The sequence below is a fragment of the Microtus oregoni genome, unplaced genomic scaffold (assembly GCF_018167655.1).
Source record: "Microtus oregoni isolate MIOR12 unplaced genomic scaffold, Mior012 000018F_ref0000195, whole genome shotgun sequence".
Classification (NCBI taxonomy): Eukaryota; Metazoa; Chordata; class Mammalia; order Rodentia; family Cricetidae; genus Microtus; species Microtus oregoni.
The window spans coordinates 23,291,087-23,312,084 of NW_024543077.1; the positions used below are offsets into that span (position 1 = coordinate 23,291,087).

General features: G+C 47.6%; 1 protein-coding gene across 1 annotated transcript in view; it reads left to right on the forward strand.

Annotated features, from left to right (window-relative positions):
- The first annotated feature begins 2,498 nt into the window (after positions 1 to 2,498).
- The window catches only part of LOC121458997 (EMILIN-2-like), a 55,696-nt gene continuing 37,196 nt past the window's right edge, over positions 2,499 to 20,998 (forward strand). Inside the window, exons 1-2 of the mRNA XM_041668457.1 lie at positions 2,499 to 2,641; positions 3,113 to 3,235. Of these exons, the coding sequence (XP_041524391.1) occupies positions 2,499 to 2,641; positions 3,113 to 3,235 (266 nt within the window). The remainder of the gene's footprint in view (positions 2,642 to 3,112; positions 3,236 to 20,998) is intronic.

The window sequence follows — 20,998 nt, forward strand, 5'->3', positions numbered from 1 at the left end:
CCTCATGGAAACCAGTAGGGTTTTCACAATACCTAGCATGTAACAGATCCCACAGTAGCCAGGCATGTTGCCACAAGCCTATAATTCCAGTGATGGGAACTGAAGTCACGAGTTCAAAGACAACCTGAACTTCATAATCAGACTCAGTCTCAAAAACCAAACCAATCAGATAGAAAGCCTAGCATACAACTGGAACTCAGGATAAACCTATCTACTGAGAAGCATCATTTTTTTTTTTGTTGATCAAATATAGTTGTCTCCTGTGGTCTTGGGGATTGCTGCCACTACCCTTGAGGTTGCTAAAGTCTTTGAGTGCTAAGAGCTCTATGTAAAATGGCATGGCATTTGCCTATAACCTGAGCATTGTTCCCATACGATTCAGTAGCTCCAGATTACTTATGATATACAATGTAATCTACTTATGTAAATCTACGTGCAAGCATACACACGTGTGCATGTGTATACATACACACACACAATTAAAAAAAAGTCATGGCTGGAGAGTTGGCTCAGGATTAGGAGCGGAGGACCTGAGGGTGGCTCCTAGCACCCACATCTTGAGGCTCCCTGTGGCCTGTACCTCCAGCTCCAGGGGCTCTGACACCCTCATGACTTGCTTCCCAGCTACTGAACTCATGTACACAAGTCTAAAGAAGCACACATATGCATAAGTATCTTAATAAAAGTTAATTCTTAATTTTTTTAAAAAAAGGAAGTTGTAGAGGAACATAATTTGTGGGTCGCCTCCTAATTTTCCCTTTACTCAGTTTCCATTTCTAGACTTCTATGACCCCATGACACCCAACGGACAAAACGGAGGTTAGAACAGGAGTGACAGAGAAGTCACCCAGATCGCTTTACACAGGACAGTCTTTCATCTCTGTTATTTCTTCCCCAGCGTGGTTCTTTTGAAGGCTGGGATGACTTCAGTCCGTGATCTGCATAATCTTCCCCTGCGAAAGTTCATGAACGGATTATGTCCTCATATGGTACAGTTTGCTACTTTCGGGATTTTCTTTCTTCAATTTACAAATCAAAAGACCCAAGGAAGCCATCTAAGCAAAGCATTTGAGAAACAACCAGTGGTTTCGCTTAGTTGTGTTAAAACATAGTCGAGTTTACCGGTCCCTAAAAGCCAACAGTGTCCTGTTAGCTCACAGGTACTGCCTGGAGCCTGCCTGCCAGCCAGGGCTTGTAGGAGGAGCAACCAGACTCAAAGGAAGAACTCCCTCTACACCGCTAGAATACCTCACCGCGGTGGTGCTGTAGTAGCCCAGAATCACTCTTGAGGTGATTCTCCTGCCGCAGCTTCCCAAGTGGACCGCCACACCCTGCGGCAGCTGACCTTATCACACTCTCTGTGTCGTTACTTCAAGCTAAAAAAAAAATTGGCAGACACTCCTGTAACTTTTGATTAGGCAGAAAACATGAAAGAGGAAGGAGGGAAAGATGAAAGGGAGGGGTGGATGGGTCGAAGGGAGGAAGCACCAGCGGTGTCCGAACTATTTGGAGCAAAGGCAAGACACTAGGATAATAAATTGCCTCAAAAAATGTTCGTGCACACATGCGTACGTTGGGGGCGCAGGTCAGAGGTTGATGAACCGGTTTCCTCTAGTCCATGTCTGTCTTATATTTTTGAGACAGGGTCTGTCACTGATCCTGCAGCCCCACGGATCCTCCTGTCTCCACCTCCTTAGCTCTGGGATTACAGATTTGTGACACCTTGCCTATCTTTTTTGTGTGAGTGCCAGGGGATTCGAACTCATGTCTTCATGTTTGCACAGTTTTGTTGTCGTTTTTAATGGACTAAACCATCTGTCTTTAATACTGACAGAAAGAGGGACATGCGAGCAGGTCTTTCAGCACTAGCACGTGACAGTTTGCTGCTGCAGGGAGACCAGTTGCAGAGGCCCCTGCACCGCTGCAGCCCGAACCTTCAGAAAGTTCAAGGCGCGCTTAACTATTCCCCCAAGTCTTTAATGGTTGTTGGGAAGGTGGCAGTGTGGCCTCAGAGGAAGAAATCCAAGCCGAGTCCCCTGCTTGGGTCTCCAGGGGAACTGATGGAGCGGTCCTGGGCTCTCTGCCGGAGGGAGGCCCCGGGGGTCTAGGATGGGACTGTCCAAGCTCGCTGCACTTCCGGAGGGCCTGGGGGCGCCTGGTTTGGAAGGTGAGAGGCGGAGCTGCTGGCGGCTGGGAAGGGACCAAAGGAATAAGTAATTGGAAATTCTGTAACCGAGAACCCTGTGCCTAACCCTTTGGCTCTTTCCCCCCTAACCCCCTGCGGAGAGTCGAAGGGCCGAGAGATGGTGCAGGGAAGAGTCACGTTTCTGAGAGGGAAGTGAAATAAAGAGGGCGGCACCCGGGGGGACCTGTGCGTCATTGAGGGACCGCGGAGCGGCCAGTGCGGAGGCGTGGGGCAAGGAGCCGGAGGGGCAGCTGAGCGCCCGAGCCGCTGCCCGGTCCGCTGCCCCGCAACCTACAACCTTGTAGGGCGCAAGATGTGGCAGGCAATCCCGCCCCGACCCCGCGCGCCCTGCCGCTGGGCGCGGGTCCTGCTGGCCCTGCTGGCCCTGGGCGGCGCGGGGCTGTGCCACGCGAGCTCGCAGCCTGGGTACCACGCGCGGCCCAGCGCCAGGAGCAAGTAAGTGCGCGCCCCTTCTGCTCGCCTCCAACCCAAGTCCGGAGTCCCTGCCGGTCCCTTCCGAATCCGCTTGCAGGCTCTGGAGTTGCCCTGCCAATGGCGACGGCCAGCAGCAGAGAGATCTTTATGGGTTTTGGGGCGTCACCATCCCGGGATGACCATGTGCTCCCCACCAGATACCTCGAGCATCCTAAAGCGGACCAGGGGAGTGGGGTAGTGTCCTGCTGAACCCCAACACTTCCTGGAGTGCGCGGGGGTGTGGGGGCTCTTCTTTGATACTCCAAAGACTTAAGAGGCACCCTGGGGTGGCGGCTTTGGCACGCTCCAGACTTCGGAGCGGGTGACCCTTAACTTGCTGGGTCAGCCCTTCTGTCCATCTGTCCATCCGTTAGTCTCTCCGTCCGTCGGCCCCCGCCCCCCACCAATGCTTCATTGTTCTCCAAAGTTTACCCAGCCCTCTCTCAACCCCAGGAACTGGTGCGCCTACATCGTGACTAAGAACGTGAGCTGCACAGTGCAGGAAGGAAGCGAGAGTTTTATTCAAGCTCAGTACAACTGTCCCTGGAACCAGATGCCCTGTCCGTCTGCTCTGGTGTAAGTCTTGGAGTTCGCGGGTCGAAAGGGTGGGTGAGCTGGGGCGCTGGGCTCCGGCCCTTGTGGAAATTTCTTCCAGACCCTCTATAAATCCTTATAAAGTCTGAGGGCTGCGCCAGCTAACAACCACGCTAGGCTATTTAAGAATGTGCTGTTCTGTGGGAGCCTTAAGGATGCGCAAAATTTGGGAGTTTGTGATTCTTCAGGCCACAGAGGAGTTTGAACAAAGCCCCTACCCCATCTCTCTCTCTCTCTTTCTTTCTCTCTCTCTCTCTCTCTCTCTCTCTCTCTCTCTCAATTTTATTACTAACATAAGGCAGCTGAATGTAATTAGATCCATATTGTATGTTCTGGGGCGCACGAAGGATTCTAAAATGTTTTAGGTGAAGGATTAGCTGAGAGGTTTGACTGGTTGGTGTTCTGATGTAGGTGAGTTTTAGCCCAGCTATCCTCTTCAGCATCATAGTTTTTTAAACTAAACCCCAGCTTGCTTTAGAACACCCCTTTCTTCTCCAGTTAGATTTGTGGGTTCACTAGGTAGAGATCTCAGAATAGAATGATCTTGAAGATGAGCAGAAAAGTTAACCATCTCTTTGCCTCTAAAACAAAACAAAACAGAAACAGAGGGAAAATGATTCGGTAGCCTACAGATTCTGCAAACACATCTGTAAGCATCAATTGTGATCAGAAAGGTCTTTCAGTTTTTGTGAAAGTCGGATCTCAGGAGATGGCTGATGTGAATAAAGGGCTGTTGGGGACACGTGATGGCAGGGATTGTTTCCAGGAAGAATAAACTGTTTGTCTTAGGGCATATTGTCAGTGCTGCACAGAATGGTCAGTGGCGGGCAGCTCTGACAATCGGGCTGAGCTTGTATTCCAGCGAGCTGCTTCAGGGGGCAGGGACAGACGAGACTGAAGACACGTAGGGAGGAGGTGGTCACTGGGTTCCACCCAGGCTACTCTGGGGAGCCGCAGGGATTGAGAGTTCCTGGGAGGCAAAAAGAAAGTTGTACAAACTTGAGGAAACACAGGGCGGTCTCTACTTCCTAACACGTGGAGGAAAGGCTGATTTAGAGTCCCTGGTCATCACAAAGACTCAGAGCAACCTTAAATTAGCCTGTATTTAGATTTACACCTCACAGCTCATGGTCCGCTGTTGGTGACAAGAGAACCAAGTCAGGTTTTTACACTGTGACCAAAACACAAACTGAATATTCAACACAATTTCGAAGAATTTTTGCTTGAAATTTAGAATTCAATTGTCAGCCAAGGCAATTTCATTCATTTTATACAAGAACTGTATTTTGTGTTTTCCTATAATGTTAAGGACAATTCAGAGATAAACAAATTTTTCATTAAAAGTAAAACTTAAATGGGGGGGGGGGATTGGATGAGGTGGGACTATGGCTCAGTGGGTTGCTATGCAAGCTTGAGGACCTGAGCTTGAATCCCCAGCACCCACATAAAAAGCTGAAGACGGTGACTGCCAGATAATCCCAGTGCTGTGGAGGGGTAGGGACAGTAGGATGGCTGTTTCCTGCTTGTCACCAGCCTAGCTCAGCGAGAAACCTTGTCTCAAGAGTAAGATGACAGTGGTAGTTGATTCTGACATCTCTGCCTCCATAAACACCTGCGTCTGCACACATGTGTACACACACTGAACACACCTGCACACACCTACATACACACACACGGCACACACCTGCACACACCGGCACACACACTCAACACACCTACACACACTGAACACACCTGCACACCACACTGCACACATGTGTACACGCACTGAACACACCTGCACACACCTACACACACTGCACACATGTGTGCACACACTGAACACACTGCATGCAATGCACACACCTATACACACTGCACACACCTGCACACACACTCAACATACCTGCACACACTGGACACATGCGCGCACGTACTGAACACACTGAAACACACTGAACATACCTACACATACAGTGAACACACTTGTATACATTGGAACATACACACACGATAACATGGCCTGCACACACACATAAATACATACATAGAAATTTGCATTTCTGGAGGTAATTTTTTTTGGAGACAGAGTTTAACTATGTAACCTTGGCTGGCCTCAAACTCAGATCTGGAAGAGATCTGCTTCCAGAGGTGCTGAGATTAAAGCCATGTACCACCATACTTGGTGGTAAATGTGGTTTTGTTTGTTTTTTAATTTGGCTTTTTGAAGCAAGGTTTGTTATGTTGCTATGTAGAAACTCCCTGTATTCACCATGCTGGCCTTGAACTCGAGGTAATTGTGCCTTGGCTTTTAGAGTGCTGGAGTTATAGACATGAGACACCACTTCCAGCTTTTCTTTGGTACTTGCTTGGCATGTGCAAGTCCTTGGGCTCATTGCCAGCACTACACACACCAGCCATGATGGCACACACCTCTGCACCTCAGATATGGGACTCTTACAGTGTGGAAAGGCTCCTTCTTGGTCCTAGGTTGACTTTGGGAACACATTTTGGGAGACACGAGAATCTGAGTGACAAGGAATTCTTCCTGTGAAGTCCCTGGAACTAAGGTTGACTTGCACGTTCTGTATTTTCTATTTTTATAGCAACCCCCAAGAGCCATTAGAAAGTAGCAGAACCTACATCTAAGTCCAGGTCTTTTCTTTCTCAGTCTCAGTGTAGATGGAAGTTTCAATCCTGCCTGGTCTCACAGCAGTTCAGTCCCAAAGAAACACATAGAGGCTTATACTAATTATAAACTGTTGGGCATGTTAGCTCAGGCTTATTATTAACTAGCTCTTATAACTTAAATTAATCCATAATTCTTATCTGTGTTTAGCCATGTGGCTTGGTACCTTTTCTCAGTAAGGCTTTTTCATCTTACTTCCTCTGTATTTGGTGGCCCTGCCTGTATGTCCTGCCTGGCTACTGGCCAATCAGCATTTTTTAATACATTTTTCTTGATATTTATTGAGCTCTACATTTTTCTCTGTTCCCCTCCCTGACTCTTCCCTTCCCCCTTCAACTCTCCCCCAAGATCCCCATGCTCCCAATTTACTCAGGAGATCTTGTCTTTTTATACTTTCTACTTCCCATGTAGATTAGATCTATGCAAGTCTCTCTTAGTGTCTGCATTGTTGTCTAAACTCTTTGGGATTGTGGTTTGTAGGCTGGCTTTCTTTGCTTTATGTTTAAAAGCCACTTATGAGTGAGTACATGTGATAACTGTCTTTTTGTGTCTGGGTTACCTCACTCAAAATGATATTTTCTAGCTCCATCCATTTTCCTGCAAAATTCAAGATGTCATTATTTTTTCTGCTGTGTAGTACTCCATTGTGTAAATGTACCACATTTTCCTTATCCATTCTTTGGTTGAGGGGCATTTAGGTAGTTTCCAGGCTCTGGCTATGACAAACAAAGCTGCTGTGAACATAGTTGAGCATGTCCTTGTGGTACAATTGAACATCCTTTGGATATGTACCCAAGAGTAGTATTACTGGGTCTTGAGGAAGGTTGTTTCCTAATTTTCTGATAAATCGCCACACTGACATCCAAAGGAGTTGTACCAGCTTGCATTCCCACCAGCAATGCAGGAGTGTTTCCTTTTCCCCACAACCTCTCCAGCATAAGTTGTCATCAGTGTTTTTGATCTTAGCCATTCTTACAGGTGTAAGATGAAATCTCAGAGTTGTTTTGATTTGCATTTCTCTGATGACTAAAGATGTTGAACATTTCCTTAAGTGTCTTTCAGCCATTTTAGATTCCTTTGTTGAGAGTTCTCTGTTTAGGTTTGTACTCCATTTTTTTTATTGGATTATGTGATCTTTTGGTGTCCAATTTCTTGAGTTCTTTAATTAAACCAATATGAGTGACAAATCTTTACAGTGTACAGAGCATTCTCCCACAGCACCTCAGCCTCCTCCTCCTGCCTCAACTTCATAATCCCTGCTGTCTAGCCCCAACTCACCACATTTGTATGCATGTGCAGACCCCTGGACGTATGGTCAAGTTCTTGCTCTCAGCTGTAGTTTGGACCTTCAAACTTTGACTTTTGAGAAAGTACATAGCCCTGCTGGCCTTTCTGTTGGTGTTGCAAGCCTGACTTGAACCTACTGTTGAGTCCCATCTGTTCTGGGGGAAGATTGTGACAGATGACATGATTCTGCACTCAGAGACTAGAGTCTGGGTCTCACAGCAGGGAAGGCACATACAAATGCTAGAGCCAAGCCAGGCATGATGGTGCATTTGGAGGGCGGAGGCAGAAGGTTCAGAAGTTCAAGATCATCCCTGGGAGTTTGAGGCCAGCTTGAAAAATATAAAAACCATCTGAAGAGATGACCTCAAGCAGTGAAGAGTACATAGCATTATTGTAGGGGACCCCAGTTCAGTGAAGGGTACATAGCGCCGTTGTAGGGGACCCCAGTTCAGTGAAGGGTACATAGCACTATTGTAGGGCACCCCAGTTCAGTGAAGGGTACATAGCACTGTTGTAGGGCACCCCAGTTCAGTGAAGGGTACATAGCACTATTGTAGGGCACCCCAGTTCAGTGAAGGGTACATAGCGCTGTTGTAGGGCACCCCAGTTCAGTGAAGGGTACATAGCACTATTGTAGGGCACCCCAGTTCAGTGAAGGGTACATAGCGCTGTTGCAGGGCACTTCAGTTCAGTGAGGGGTACATAGCGCTGTTGTAGGGCACCCCAGTTCAGTGAAGGGTATATAGCGCTGTTGTAGGGGACCCCAGTTCAGTGAAGGGTACAGCACTGTTGTAGGGCACCCCAGTTCAGGTCTCAGTCCCTGTGCTGGGCTCACAAGCATCTCAAATGTTTGCCCTAGGGCTCGGCGCTCTCTTCTGACCTCCAAGCACAAGGGCACTCCAGTGCAGTACCTCCGCACAACACACATGCATACATAGACTTCAAACAACAAACGCCAACCAAAGAAACAAAACAAAAGCATTATTAACCTCCAAATACTGCAGCTTCATCGCTGAGATTTCTGGTCTCCATGCTGCCCGCTCCATAAGACCTCAGTCTGCGGGACAGATTAGGATCAAGGCTGACAAGCAGGCAGGAAGGAGCATGGGTCTCAGGCAGTGGTTCTCAGCCTTCCAAATGCTTCAACCCTTTAATATAGCTCCTTATGTTGTGCTGACCCCAGCCACAAATTTATTTTTATTGATCTTTCACAACTGTGATTTTGCTACTGTTATGAACCATAATGTAAGTATCTGCATTTTCCAGTGTCTAGACAATCCCTGAGCAGGCTGAGAACTACCAGTCTGAGGACTCTGATTGCAGAGCACAGCCTGGGTCAGTGTTCCTCTGCCCAGCTTCTGCTAGTCTGGCGTCAAGGGAGAATGTCGTTCGACACCGCTCTTCCAGAAGATCCTCTGTGGATCTTCTGACCTCCCATTCTGCCATCCAGTATGGCCACTGATGTCTCACAGTAAGAGACACTAAGGAAGATCCTGGTCTAGCCCTGGCTAGAGTGGGGGTTTCTCAGGGACTGTAGTTAGCTGCCTAACTCACTGTCTATTATGGAGGGACCCAGTTGCTTGAGGCCTGTGCTGTCAGACTCCCCGAGGGCAGCAGTACTTGCTTCCCCAGGGGCTTACACTGCCAATTTGGGAAGCAGTTTCTGCCTTTATGTAACACAGCAGCCTTGCGGTGCCATAGGGGACTGAGGATTTCCCGCTACCTGGCTTGGGTTGCTCCAGTGAGGTTCAAAGAACCAGGAGAGAATCACTGAGGGTAAGGTCCTGGGTCACAGGCCTTTCTCTTAAGGAAACGATTGTGGTCACCTGTATTCTCTGCTGCTGGCTTCTGCTTCCTGCAGTGCATAGGAAGCAAATCAAAGATCTGAGAGAATTCCTACCTTGGCCAGTTTCTCCTTCCTTCCTTCTTTAGTGTATGTATTTATGTGGGGTGTGTGTATGTGTGTGTGGGGGTGGTGGTGGTGGCTGTGTGCCATAGCGCTGTGTCAGCATCAGAGACAACTTGGAGGAAGTGGTTCTCTCCTTTCAACCTGCATGTGGGTACTGAGGGTTAAGCTCAGGTCATCAGGGTTGGTGGCAAGTTCCATTACCTTTCTGAGCTATCTTAGCCAGTCCTAAAGCATTTCTCCAAGAACCCATTCATGGATGCTCATGACAGCTGAGGGGTTCTGCCGCTCTGAATTTTTAAAGATTTATTCTTTTATGTGTGGGGGAGCGTTTTTGCCTGCAAATGTATATGCGCACCCCCCTCGTGCCTGGTGTCTATAGAGCCAAAAGAGGGAACTTGAGTGATGGATAGTCAGGAGCTGAACCTGGGTCCTTTGTAAGAGCAGCTTGTGCTGTTAACCACTGAGCCGTCTGCCTGACCCTTGGTTCATGTTTTGTTGCCGCTGCTTTGTTTCCTAGCCTGGTCTTCTATTTGAGGTCCTCCTCCCTTGGTCTCCTGAGTGCTGGGGTGACAGACATTGGCCCCGGTGTCTGGGGTGCTGTAGCTGCTCTATCTCGCCACCCATTCCGTGAGGCCACAGTCCAGAGTGCTGCCAAGAGAAGGATAGAAACAGTCTTTGTTCTTATGAGAATGGGATGAGGGTGGTGTGGGGCGTGCGGCTGCTGTGCAGAACTCTGTGAGAAGGGCTGGCCTGGGAATTAGGACCCAGACAGGCTGCAGAAAAGGGTCCTTGCTCAACACTTTCAGCTCCTGAACTTCTGGCTGTACCACTCCCTGTCTGCCTGACGTTACCAGCCTTCTTTCTGACTTTTCTGTATTTCTCCTTCTGTAGCAATACTTGTCCAGTTTAGTGTTCTCTCTCTCTCTTTCTCTTTCTTTCTCACTCCTCTCTGTAAGGATTGGTCCCAGGGCCTTTCTCGGGTTAGGCCAGTATTCTACCACTGACTACCTCCCCTGGTCAGCCCTATTAAGAAGACAAACCCCAGTCGGGTGGTGGTGCATACCTTTAATCCCAGCTCTTGGGAAGCAGAGACAGGAGGACCTCTGTGAATTTGAGGCCAGCCTGGTTTACAGAGCGAGTTCCAGGACAGGCTCCAAACCCTGTCTTAAAAAACTGGAAAGAGAAAAATAAAATAAAATAAAATAAAATAGAAGATAAGCCCCAAGAGGGGCCTGAGTGGGGTACACTCAGAGTCTGTAGCTGCTGGGAAAATGTACACCAGCAGGTGTTGGTTCTGGGTCAAGTGCCAAGACCACTCTAACTTCAGATTCCAAAGGGAACAGATGGTCATCCAGTTGGAGAGAAAGTTGTCTATTAAGGGCCAGTCCTCGCCAGGAAAAATAGTTGGTTTTTTATTTCCCTTCCTAAGTACAGAATGCTTAAGGCTAAAACAAAACCCCAGGGGCTGACATCTCCAGTCAGCTTCTCTCCCGGCATCTCCAGGAACCGAATTCCGTCCAAGACTTTCGCCTTCTAAACAAACACACATACACTTCATACACAGCTGGCTGGTTGGAGCCTTACTCCTTAGCGCTGAAGGGACATCAAACCACCTGCTGAAGGCTGAGGTGGTATCAGGGGACACCTGCCAGGGCGGCAGAGAGACCAAGCGTTTAAACCTGAAAGTCACGTAGCTACTATGGAGTCTTTTGGGCGGGGGGATTCTCATCCTCTAGCCCTTTGGGGCTGTACCTTCCTATAGAACTCAAAATTGTCTTCCATGCCTCTTGTTTGTTTTCCATTCTAGGTTGCTGTGTTTGGGAAGCTCTTTCCAGAATATTCCCCTAGTTACTATTTCATTTTTGTTACTAGTTCAGCTAGGAGAGGAGGTAGGACGGACACGGGGCTCAGAAAAATAACTTCACCGTGTACAGGCCTGAATTCAATTCCCAGCATCACAGCAAAACAAGACCCCACACTTTTGTGTTTTCCTTCCTAACTTTTTAATCTTGGAGATCATGAATACAATTTAAATAGAAGCCGTGGTCTTAAAAAAAAACAAAAAGAAAAAGAAAAAAAAGCCCAGTTGCCTCTTGTTAATATGTGGTTTCTTACCATTAATTTGTCTTTCTCTGTCGATCTTTCCCACCTGCGTAGCTTGTGGTACTTGAGTTGAAATACTGAGGTAGTCAGGAAAGAGGAGCTGGGTGTGGGTGGCCTGGCTTGTAGGGAGTGGTGAACTAATAGGTCACCCAGATCAAGCTCCCTTTGGTGACTTCAGTCCAAGCGTGTGGGACAGCAACATGTATGGGCTGAGAAGATAGAAGGCTTGGCAGTTGGCCTGGACTCTCAAATACCACCCTCCCCACCATGCTGTGAGACACGCATCAGTTCACCAGCAGCTAAGGCACAATTTTTTCAGGGGTAAAAGGCAGGGGGTTGTGGGGAGGAGGCCGACATGAGGGTAGCCGGGCTGGCTGAGAGGACTTTGAAAGCCCCCTGCTCCAAGAATGTGAGGTGCACCCGGCAGATCACCTGGCGAACGCGGATTGGCTCCGTGTGCCCCAATGCTGCCGCCTCGGGAGTGGTGCTGTCTTTGAAGGCCTGAGAGCTGAAGGTCACGCTGAGGTGTTGGAGGAAAGATTGGAGTACTAAAGATAGAGAAATAACCCAGTGACCTGAGATAATGAGAAAATGGCGTGGTTGCTGAGTGCAAACAATTTAGGTGCAGAGTACACCGGCCACGCCCTCCTCCCAGGAGGAGTTTTAACCCTTAGGCTGACAAACTGCCAGTATGCAGACTGCTTCCAGTCTGTCGGTGTCCTGACTGAGGGCTGCTAGCCTGACTTTGTTTTTTTCAACGTCCCAGAATTAACTGCTTTCGATCCTTTCAAGAAGCGGTTTCCTGGAATTAACGTTAATAGCGAACAGCTGATCAGATGGTGTCATTTCAATGACGTCAGGCTGGGGTGGCACTCACCTTTAACCCCAGCACTCAGGAGGCAGAGGCAGGCGGATTTCTGAGTTTGAGGTCAGCCTGGTCTACAGAGTGAGTTCCAGGACAGCCAGGGCTACACAGAGAAACCCTGGCTTGACTCCCACCCCCACCCCCCGGAAAAAAAAGAGTAATTATTATAAGGACGGGTTGTGCTGGGAGGAACCAGGGAGCCATGGGAGTTTTCGATGTGACAGCAGTTCACATTGCAGGGAAATGGCCAGACTATTCAATTAAACTTGCCACTACCGTTTGTCCCTTTCTTATTTAAAGAAGCAATAGGTGCTGGGGTGAGTGGAAGCGGGAGGGTTCAGCTGAACCCCTACTCCTGGTTCAAAAATGCCGTGGAAGGCAAACCCTTTGGGGTGTGTCACTTAGAAGGACCCAGCTGTTATTTTTTCCCCACCTCAGAATACTAAAAGACGAGGGAGTCCGCCTTAAACCTCGCTTTGGCCAGTCAGCCCTTCAGGACAGTGTCTTTCATTATGCCTTTGCAGAAGAGGAAACGAGTTTGGGCAAACCCTTCTCGAGCTGGTCATTTCCATGAAAGGGATCTTCGTGACTTCTCTGTTTCCTAATTTCCTATCTCTGGACTTTGTGGGCTTAACTTTTTATCCCTTTATAGGGATTAGCTCAGCATGGTCCCTTACAAAAGGCGTGCCTTTAATTCCCAGCACTCAGGAGGCTGGGGCAGGTGGATCTCTATGAGTTTGAGGCCAATTTGCTGTACATAGCCAGGCAAGACTGTATAGAGAGACTGTGGCTCAAAAAATAAAAGATGCTAAGAGTTCCTTCAAGCCGGAAGTTGTTTCACTGTGCGCGCCAGACAGGGATAATGAGATAAAGGCATATAAATGCCTCCTGAACCTCAGCTGAGGGAAACACTGCTTGTTTTTCTGCAAACGGAGGCTTTTCCATGTAACTGGGCAAAGAAGGTTGGGAGCCTTGATGCTGATTGCGACAGAGCTCAGGGCGGGGGTGGTTACGAAATCCAGCCCTTCGTTGGAGGCTTGTCTCCTCTAAAGCCTTTCCCTGGCTCCAGACAGAGGCTCGCTCTCTCTCATGCTCTTCCTCCTTTTTTTTTTCCTGGTGATGGAACTGGAGGCCTCACATCTGCTAAGTGCAGGTCTCCATCCGGTCCTTTCACAAGCTGTTTGGCTGAAGGACTTTGGCAGGGCGGCAGCAGCATCCTTCCTTAATATTCCGAACAGTCCAGCCCACCAGGATGGTGGTGCCCAGGCCTGGCTTGCCTTCAGGTGTCTCCAGCCTTGGAGGGATGTCCTGAAGCAGCACGCAGGGGTCAGGACAGGCCACGTTCTCCGTCCCATCACAAGGCATTGCGACACCGCCTGGCCTTGCAACAGAGGCGATATCATCACATTGCATCACTGCAGAAAGCAAGTTCAAGACACACCCCAGAGCTCCCCCTCACTTTGGTACAGGAGGAAGCGCAGAACGGCATTTGTTGCTTATTCTCTGAACAAACTCCCCCCATCAAAATCATTACTGGAGGCCTGGAGGGATGGCTCAGCTGTTAAAGGCTAGGCTCACAACCAAAATCATTACTGGAAAGTCACTAATCCTGACAGGCACTCAAATTTTCCTTTTTATTATGTTTTGGGGTGTGTGTGCCACAGCATTCTTGTGGAGGAAGACAGCTTGTAGGAATCTGTTCTTTCCTTCCACCATGTGGTCCTGGGGATGGAACTCATCAGTCTTGGTAGCAGGAGTATTACCAACTGGGCATCTCATCAGCCAATTTTCTGCTTTTTTTTTTTTGGCTTGTTCAAGACAGGGTTTCTCTGTGTAGTCCTGGCTCTCTCTGCAGACCAGGCTGGCTTTTCAAACTCTGCCTCCTATGCGCTGGGATTAAAGGTGTATGTGTGTGCCATCACCTCCCTGCCCTTAGTTACTTTTCTATTGCTATGATAAAACACCCTTACCACCAAGGCAGTTTATAAAAGAAAGCTTTTAATTGGCTCAGAGTTTCAGAGGGTTAGAGTACCTGGTGACAAAGAGTCAAAGCCACACGGCAAGCTTTGAGCTCACATCAGCTGTGAGTGGTGCCAGTCCTTTGAAACCTCACTTCCGCCTGCCTCTGCCTCTGCAGTGCTGGGATTAAAGGGGTGCCACCCACCGGCTCATGTTCTCGTGTGTGTGTGTGTGTGTGTGTGTGTGTGTGCGTGTGCGTGTGTGTGTGTGTGTGTGAGACAGGATTGTGTAGACTGGGTTGGCCTTGAGCTAACAGTTCTCCTAAGTCAGCGCCCCAGGTGCTGGGATTTCAGCTATGCATCTCCAGGCTCGTGTCAGTGATCACTCTTTTGCAAAGCACAGTTTAATGAACCTATGAGAAATCTCATGTAGAAACTAAAGCCAGCATCACTGGGTCACTTTCAGAGTTTGTTATATTTTCTTTTCTGGTTTGAGGACTTGAACGCAGGATCTTGTACATGCTAGACATGAGCTTTGCCACGGGGCTATACCCTCCTTTGTATTTTCAAAAGCTAATATCTTTCTTTATATATAGATATGGATATGATATATCTATCTATATAATTATATTTATCTATGTACATAGACAAATATAATATATCTTTATATACAGAGAGACATAATATGTAGATATCGATATAATTTTTGACATCCTGGCACTTTGAAGGTAGTTATTTAAAGTCCTATCTTGACTGTCAGAGATAAGATGTAACCTTGACTAAAGCAGAAATTGGTATCAAGATTGTGGAGTGTTGTTGTGACAGGCCTGATCATGTTTTGGGGAGGATTGTGGAAGGACATTGGAACTAGGGACTAGAAAAGTCACTGAGTGTTGGTCCATTCCGTGGGAATTTGGAAGGTCAGATGAGGGCAATGCTGATGATGGAGGCCAGACTCGTGAGCACTTAGAGGGAAATTTAAGTTCATACCCCGGGGGCATTTGCTATTTCAAATTAAGACCACACAGTGCTTGGTCAGCTGCAGCTGAAGAGTCCACTGTGATTAACAAGAGACCAGAGTAACGAAGTGAAACCTTTGCTTTGCTTGGGTAGTCCATGCTGGGCAGCTGGAGCTGAGGAGTCAGAGATAATTAAGGAGAGACCAGCATCACTGAGGTAAAATCTCTGGAAAGTGTTCCCTCAGAGTCAGCACGCAGAAGCTACGTGCCAGAGGCGGCCAAGGTCCCACCGAGTGCCGGCGGGTGAACTTGGTAGTGCAAGCGTCACCCAGGTGGTACTGATGTTGAAGTCTTGAAGGGGTCATGGAGAGCAGCGGAGGCTTGGCACTGTGTGACAAGGTTGTCCCTGAGGAGAGCCCAGGAAAGGCTATTAGTGAAAGTGCAGCCTAGCTGCAGGAAGAGACCCCGACATTATGGATGGACACCAAGAACAGCAGTGGTAACAAAGCAGAGACTGCCAGAACCCAGAAGACAGGCGGTGTGTGCTGAAGGGGGTAGATCGTGAGTGGATCCGGACACTGGACGCTGAGTTATTTACACTGTTGGAGTTTGGTTTTACTTTGCTCAGATGGTGACTGTGCCCTGGTTCTTCCCTCTTGAAGTAAGAAAAGGCTGAACTTATTTTTTTCTATTTATTTATTTATTTATTGTTTTTCCAGACAGGGTTTCTCTGTAGCTTTAGAGCCTTCCCTGGAACTAGCTCTTGTAGACCAGGCTGGCCTCGAACTCACAGAGATCCACCTGCCTCTGCCTCCTGAGTGCTGGGATTAAAGGCATGCATCACTACTGCCTGGCTGAAAATTTGGAGTTTTTTAATAAGATTTTTTTTTTTCTCGAGACAGGGTCTTTGACTGTCCCTTGAGCTTGCTGTGTAGACCAGACTGATCTCAGAAAGAGTTTGGATTTTAAAAGAGACTAGATAATTTAAAGAGGCTGAAATTTTTTTTTTCTTGTTTTTTTTTCGAGACAGGGTTTCTCTGTGGCTTTGGTGCCTGTCCTGGAACTAGCTCTTGTAGACCAGGCTGGTCTCGAACTCACAGAGATCCGCCTGCCTCTGCCTCCCAAGTGCTGGGATTAAAGGCGTGCGCCACCACCGCCTGGCTGAGGCTGAAATTTTTTGATTCTTCTCTCATATATTACATACCAACCTCAGTTTCCCCTCCTTCCACTCTTCCCAGCCCCTCCCCTACACTTCCCCTCTCCCCCAGATCCACTTCTCCGGTTCCCTTCAGAAAAAAGCAGTAGGAGGAAAAGGGTTCCAAGCACAGGCAAAAGAGTCAGAGACTCCCCCCCCCCACTCCCACTGCTGGGAGTCCCACAAGAACACCAAGGTACACGCCTGCAGAGGACCTAGGTAAGACCCATGCAGGTCCCCAAATGGCACTTCGAGAGACTGAATTTTTAAAGTGTTTAAATTTATGAAGCCTGCGGTTCCTTTTAACTTTGAAAAATGTTTTTTTTTTGTGGTGATGTTGATATTAATATATGATTTTGGGATGAGCAAGAAAGGGAAAGTTCTGGCTTTTTAGTGATCTGTGTGTGTCAAGTTGGCAAGAGGTGAGTTGTCCTGGCTAGCTTTGTGTCAACTTGGTACAAGTGAAAGTCGTCGGAGAGGAGGTCGGCTCAACTGAGAAGATGCCTCCATAAGACCAGGCTGCACACAAGCCTGTAGGGCTTTTAGTGTTTCAGTGACTGATATGGGAGGGGCTGGCCCATCGTGGGAGAGTCCACCTCTGGGCTGGTGTCCATTGCTTCCCAAACACCAAACCTTTCATTGATTCTTCCTCCCACTCTCGCGGACAAATCTTCAACAGAAGCTGCCAATACCTGCTTTCTTTTAGTTATTATAGCTCAGTTTGGGACCTTCTATAGTTTTCCATACATAGTATCATATGGAATATGATACTTATTTGATCCGACTTTTTAAATTGAGCATAATTCATTTGAGCTTTGTCTGTGCTGTACTCTGAACCAGTCTTTGAAGTCTTTCATCGCTAGCCGTCTTTCCACGGTAAAGACCCTGCCCTTTGTATACACTCTGGCTGCAGGTTTCCCGGGAGCTACAGAACAGTGGATCCATTACGTTGATCATGAGGTTACTTCTCGTTTTCTGAAGAACAGCTGAGGCGCTAAGCACATAACATATGCAGACCATGAGATAGAACCATGGTGGAGTTTAAAAAACACACACCACGGGCTGGAGAGATGGCTCAGAGGTTAAGAGCACTGGCTGTTCTTCCAGAGGTCCTGAATTCAATTCCCAGCAACCACATGGTGGCTCACAACCATCTATGAGACCTAGTGCCCTCTTCTGGTGAGCAGGCATACATGCAGACAGAACATTGTATACATAATAAATAAATAAAATAGTACAAACTTTAAAAAAAACACACACACATCACATTCGTGGTCTTAAAAATATGAAATTAGCCAGACAGGGCACGCCTTCATCCCAGCACTCTGGAGGCACAGGCAGGTGGATTTCTGTGAGTTCAAGGCCATTCTGGTCTATAGAGCAAATTCCAGGACAGTCAAAATCTCAAAAATAAAGTCAAGGGGAGATGCAAGAGGATGTTTGAGATATTCAGGAAAGGAGAAGCCATGTCCGGGCAGGTACATCTGAGAAGTTGTTTGGAAACCCTGGCATCTTGGCAGGTATTTGAAGGAAGGTTCTAGCAGGATATGTGCAGATGGGAGAGAAGGGCAGTGACATCACAGAGAAGACATGAGCCATGAACCGGCAGTGGGGAGTGGGAAGCAGTGACAGACGGAGCTGTTCTAGGTCCTCCCTCCTCGGCCTGCTGAAGGCTGCATCTTCTCCTTGTGGCTCTTAACACATCACCTCCCTAAGGACATGTTAACCCTGTGTTTTAACACCACCCCCCCTTCTGATGAATATGAGCCATTGCCCTAGTGACCTCACGTTAATTTGGTGACTTGAGTTGTTATGGGTCCTCTACCAAGTAAGGTCACTTTCTGAGATACTGGACTCAAATATCTATGGGGGTGGGGCACAATTTAAGTCCATACCAGCATGGTGGTGAGTTTGGGCTTTGTTGCCCAAGTGACGGGAAGTTGCCAGAGCCATGCTTCCAAATGTTCATTCAGGCAACATATATAAGATGAATTTGCCTTGGGGAGTGTGGGCAGGGGTGAGAGACACAGGGAGATGGGCAGGGGATTGGCCCAGGACTCCCAGGTAATGGGAGAACTGACCAAGTTAGAATGTGCTGGGCATGACAGGACACACCTGCAATCCTAGTGCTTGGGAAACAGAGACAGGGACCAATACATATTTGACGGCGTTTTTTAAACTGCGTAGTGAGTTCTAGGCCAGCCAGTGCCATGTAGTGAGTTCCACTTCCTCTGCTCCTCAGGAAATGAATGAATCAGAATGCAGATGGGGAGCCCAGGGCTGGGGTCAAGCTGTTCTGAATGTTTATTGGCTCACTGATCAGCTCTTAGCTGGGGTCTTGAGAGAAAGGACTATATGTTGCAAGGTAAGGGAAGTGGTTTCTGGATTGTGTGGTGTTTATGGAATGACTGTTTTTAAAATGGTGTATGTGTGTTGGCAGGAGCTAACTTTGAAGTCCAGGCTGACCCCCTATCTGTCTCTCACGTACCAGGACCATAGCTGTGTACTGTAGCCACACTGGGCTTCCTACTTCGCTTTCAGCCGCATAGCATTGCGACGTCCCTGCTTGCCACCTGCTAGCTGGGGTTAACCCCATCATGTGGCCGACTGAACCCATTATTATGGAAGAAACCTGTATTTTTAATTTTAGAGCAAATCTCTTTATTTATACACCAAATCGGCTGTATAGAAATTTCATTTGTGTGAAGCTCTCAGAGCTGTTACCTAACACTTTCGTATTTGGAAGACAGAAGAGGGGTAATGTGTGTTCGTGGCAGGGGGATAGAGAAGTGTCCTGATTGCTCTGATGCAGCAACCTTTGGTGACATTGGAACAGGAAGAACGTCTGATGTTTTAGGTGGCAGATTTTGTGTGTTTCTTGTGTATAGGGTTTCCAGATGGATAAAATTTTGCATATTGGATCCTGGTGGCTCAAAGAAAGACATGGAGTAGGCCTGGGTACCCTGGTGCCTACTTTCTGGTATGGAGGCAGAATGTGTATTTTCCTTCTCTTGTTAAGACTTGTATCAAGCGAGTTTGGCTTTTAATTCTCAGATATAGAGACTTGTAGGCAGACAAGTTTTTCTTTCCCACCCACCAGTTCCCAAATAACCAACAGAAGTTTCCATATTAATTATAAATGCTTGGGTGATAGCTCAGGCTTGTTACTAGCTAACTCATATTTTCAACAAACCCATATTTTTATCTACACTCTACCATGTGGCTCATGGCTTATTACCTCATTTCGTACACATCCTCCTTCTGTGTCTGTCTGGTGATTCCCAAGACTCCACCCTTCTTCCTAGCATCCTCCTAGTTTGGCTCTCCTGCCTAAACTTATCCAGCTATTGTCCAGTCAGCTTCTTTATTAAACCAACCACAGCGACGTATATTCACACAGTGTAAAGGACTGTTCCACAGAGACTGTTAATTTGAACAACTGTCCATGGCTTGTTGGATCTCTGAGTTCTACGGTAGGTCTCAGACCCATACTAAGTAGCTCTAGAAATAGTCCCCGTGCCTTCAAAGTCTCTAATAAGAGTCTAGTTCCCTGAATCTCATCAGAGTGAGGATGTTGAAGGATATAGAGTATATCCCAGGTGTTCTTGGACTCCAGTGCCACCCTGCCATGAATCTTGAGGAAAGCCTTTACTTACTTCTTTTCTATGGGCCCTCCCTCATTTCCCTCTCACTAAGAGTCTATAAAATTGGGTGGAGGAAATGGGTGCGGTGAGAAGGAGGAGGGGAGGGAGTGGGAGCTGGGATTGGTATGTAAAATGAAAAAAAGATAGGTTTTTTCTTTTAAAAATAAAATAAAATGATTCTTTTTATGTGTGTGCATAGATGTATGTGCCTGTATGCATACATGACCATGCCTACACATACATGTGGTAGCCAATGGTACATGTTGACAATTATTCTTCAATTGCTTCCCGCCTTTTCATTTTTTTAAACATATGCCTTTAATTGAATCTGATTGGCTACACTGGCCAGCAAGTCCCAGAAATCCCCGTGTCTCTGGTCTCCTCGCACTAGGATTAAAGGTGCGTGCTACTACACCAGTTGTTTTTGTAGAGGTGCTGGCGACCCGAGCTCAGCCATCATGCTTGCATGCCAGGTACTTCACTGGCTGAGTTGTCTCCCCAGCCCCTGAATTCTTTTTGTCTTGCTAAGCCGTGCTCTCCACGCTTGATACTTGTTATATACTTAGAACCTGGCGTGGAGGTCAGGCAGTGGCAGCATGCTTCAAAAGAAAAACCTGCTTTCTCAGCGGAGTGCCGGTGAGCCGAGAACGGCGCCTCCTTGCTGTGTTACCTGCGGGTTCCTAGGCAGTGAGAAACGCCAGACTCCTCAGTTCTAAGGTCTCCATCCTTCTTCCCAGTGCGCTCAGGACCTAGAGAACAAATACAGGAGCTCTTGTGTTTTCAGTTCTTCAGTTCTAAGGTCTCCATCCTTCTTCCCAGTGTGCTCAGGATTTAGAGAACAAATACAGGTGCTCTTGTGTTTTCAGTTCTTAGATAATGAAGACGTTGACCCCCTTGTATCTACGGAGAACAGAGGAACTGCTTGTATCTTCAGAGACACTTCTTCAGTCTCTAGACTTTCCATGCTGCTGAGTGATTGCCGCCAGGTTACAGGTGTGGCCTGAAGCTGTGCCACAGGTCAGGGACTTCACTGAAAGGCCCGGAAGTGTTTAGTGGTGGGATAGCACAGCCAAATCTTGTATAGTATCCACCATTCCAATGAAGTTTGAAAACCATGGATGGGGTGCCTTACGGAGAAGAGGACTGAGCTTTTGGAC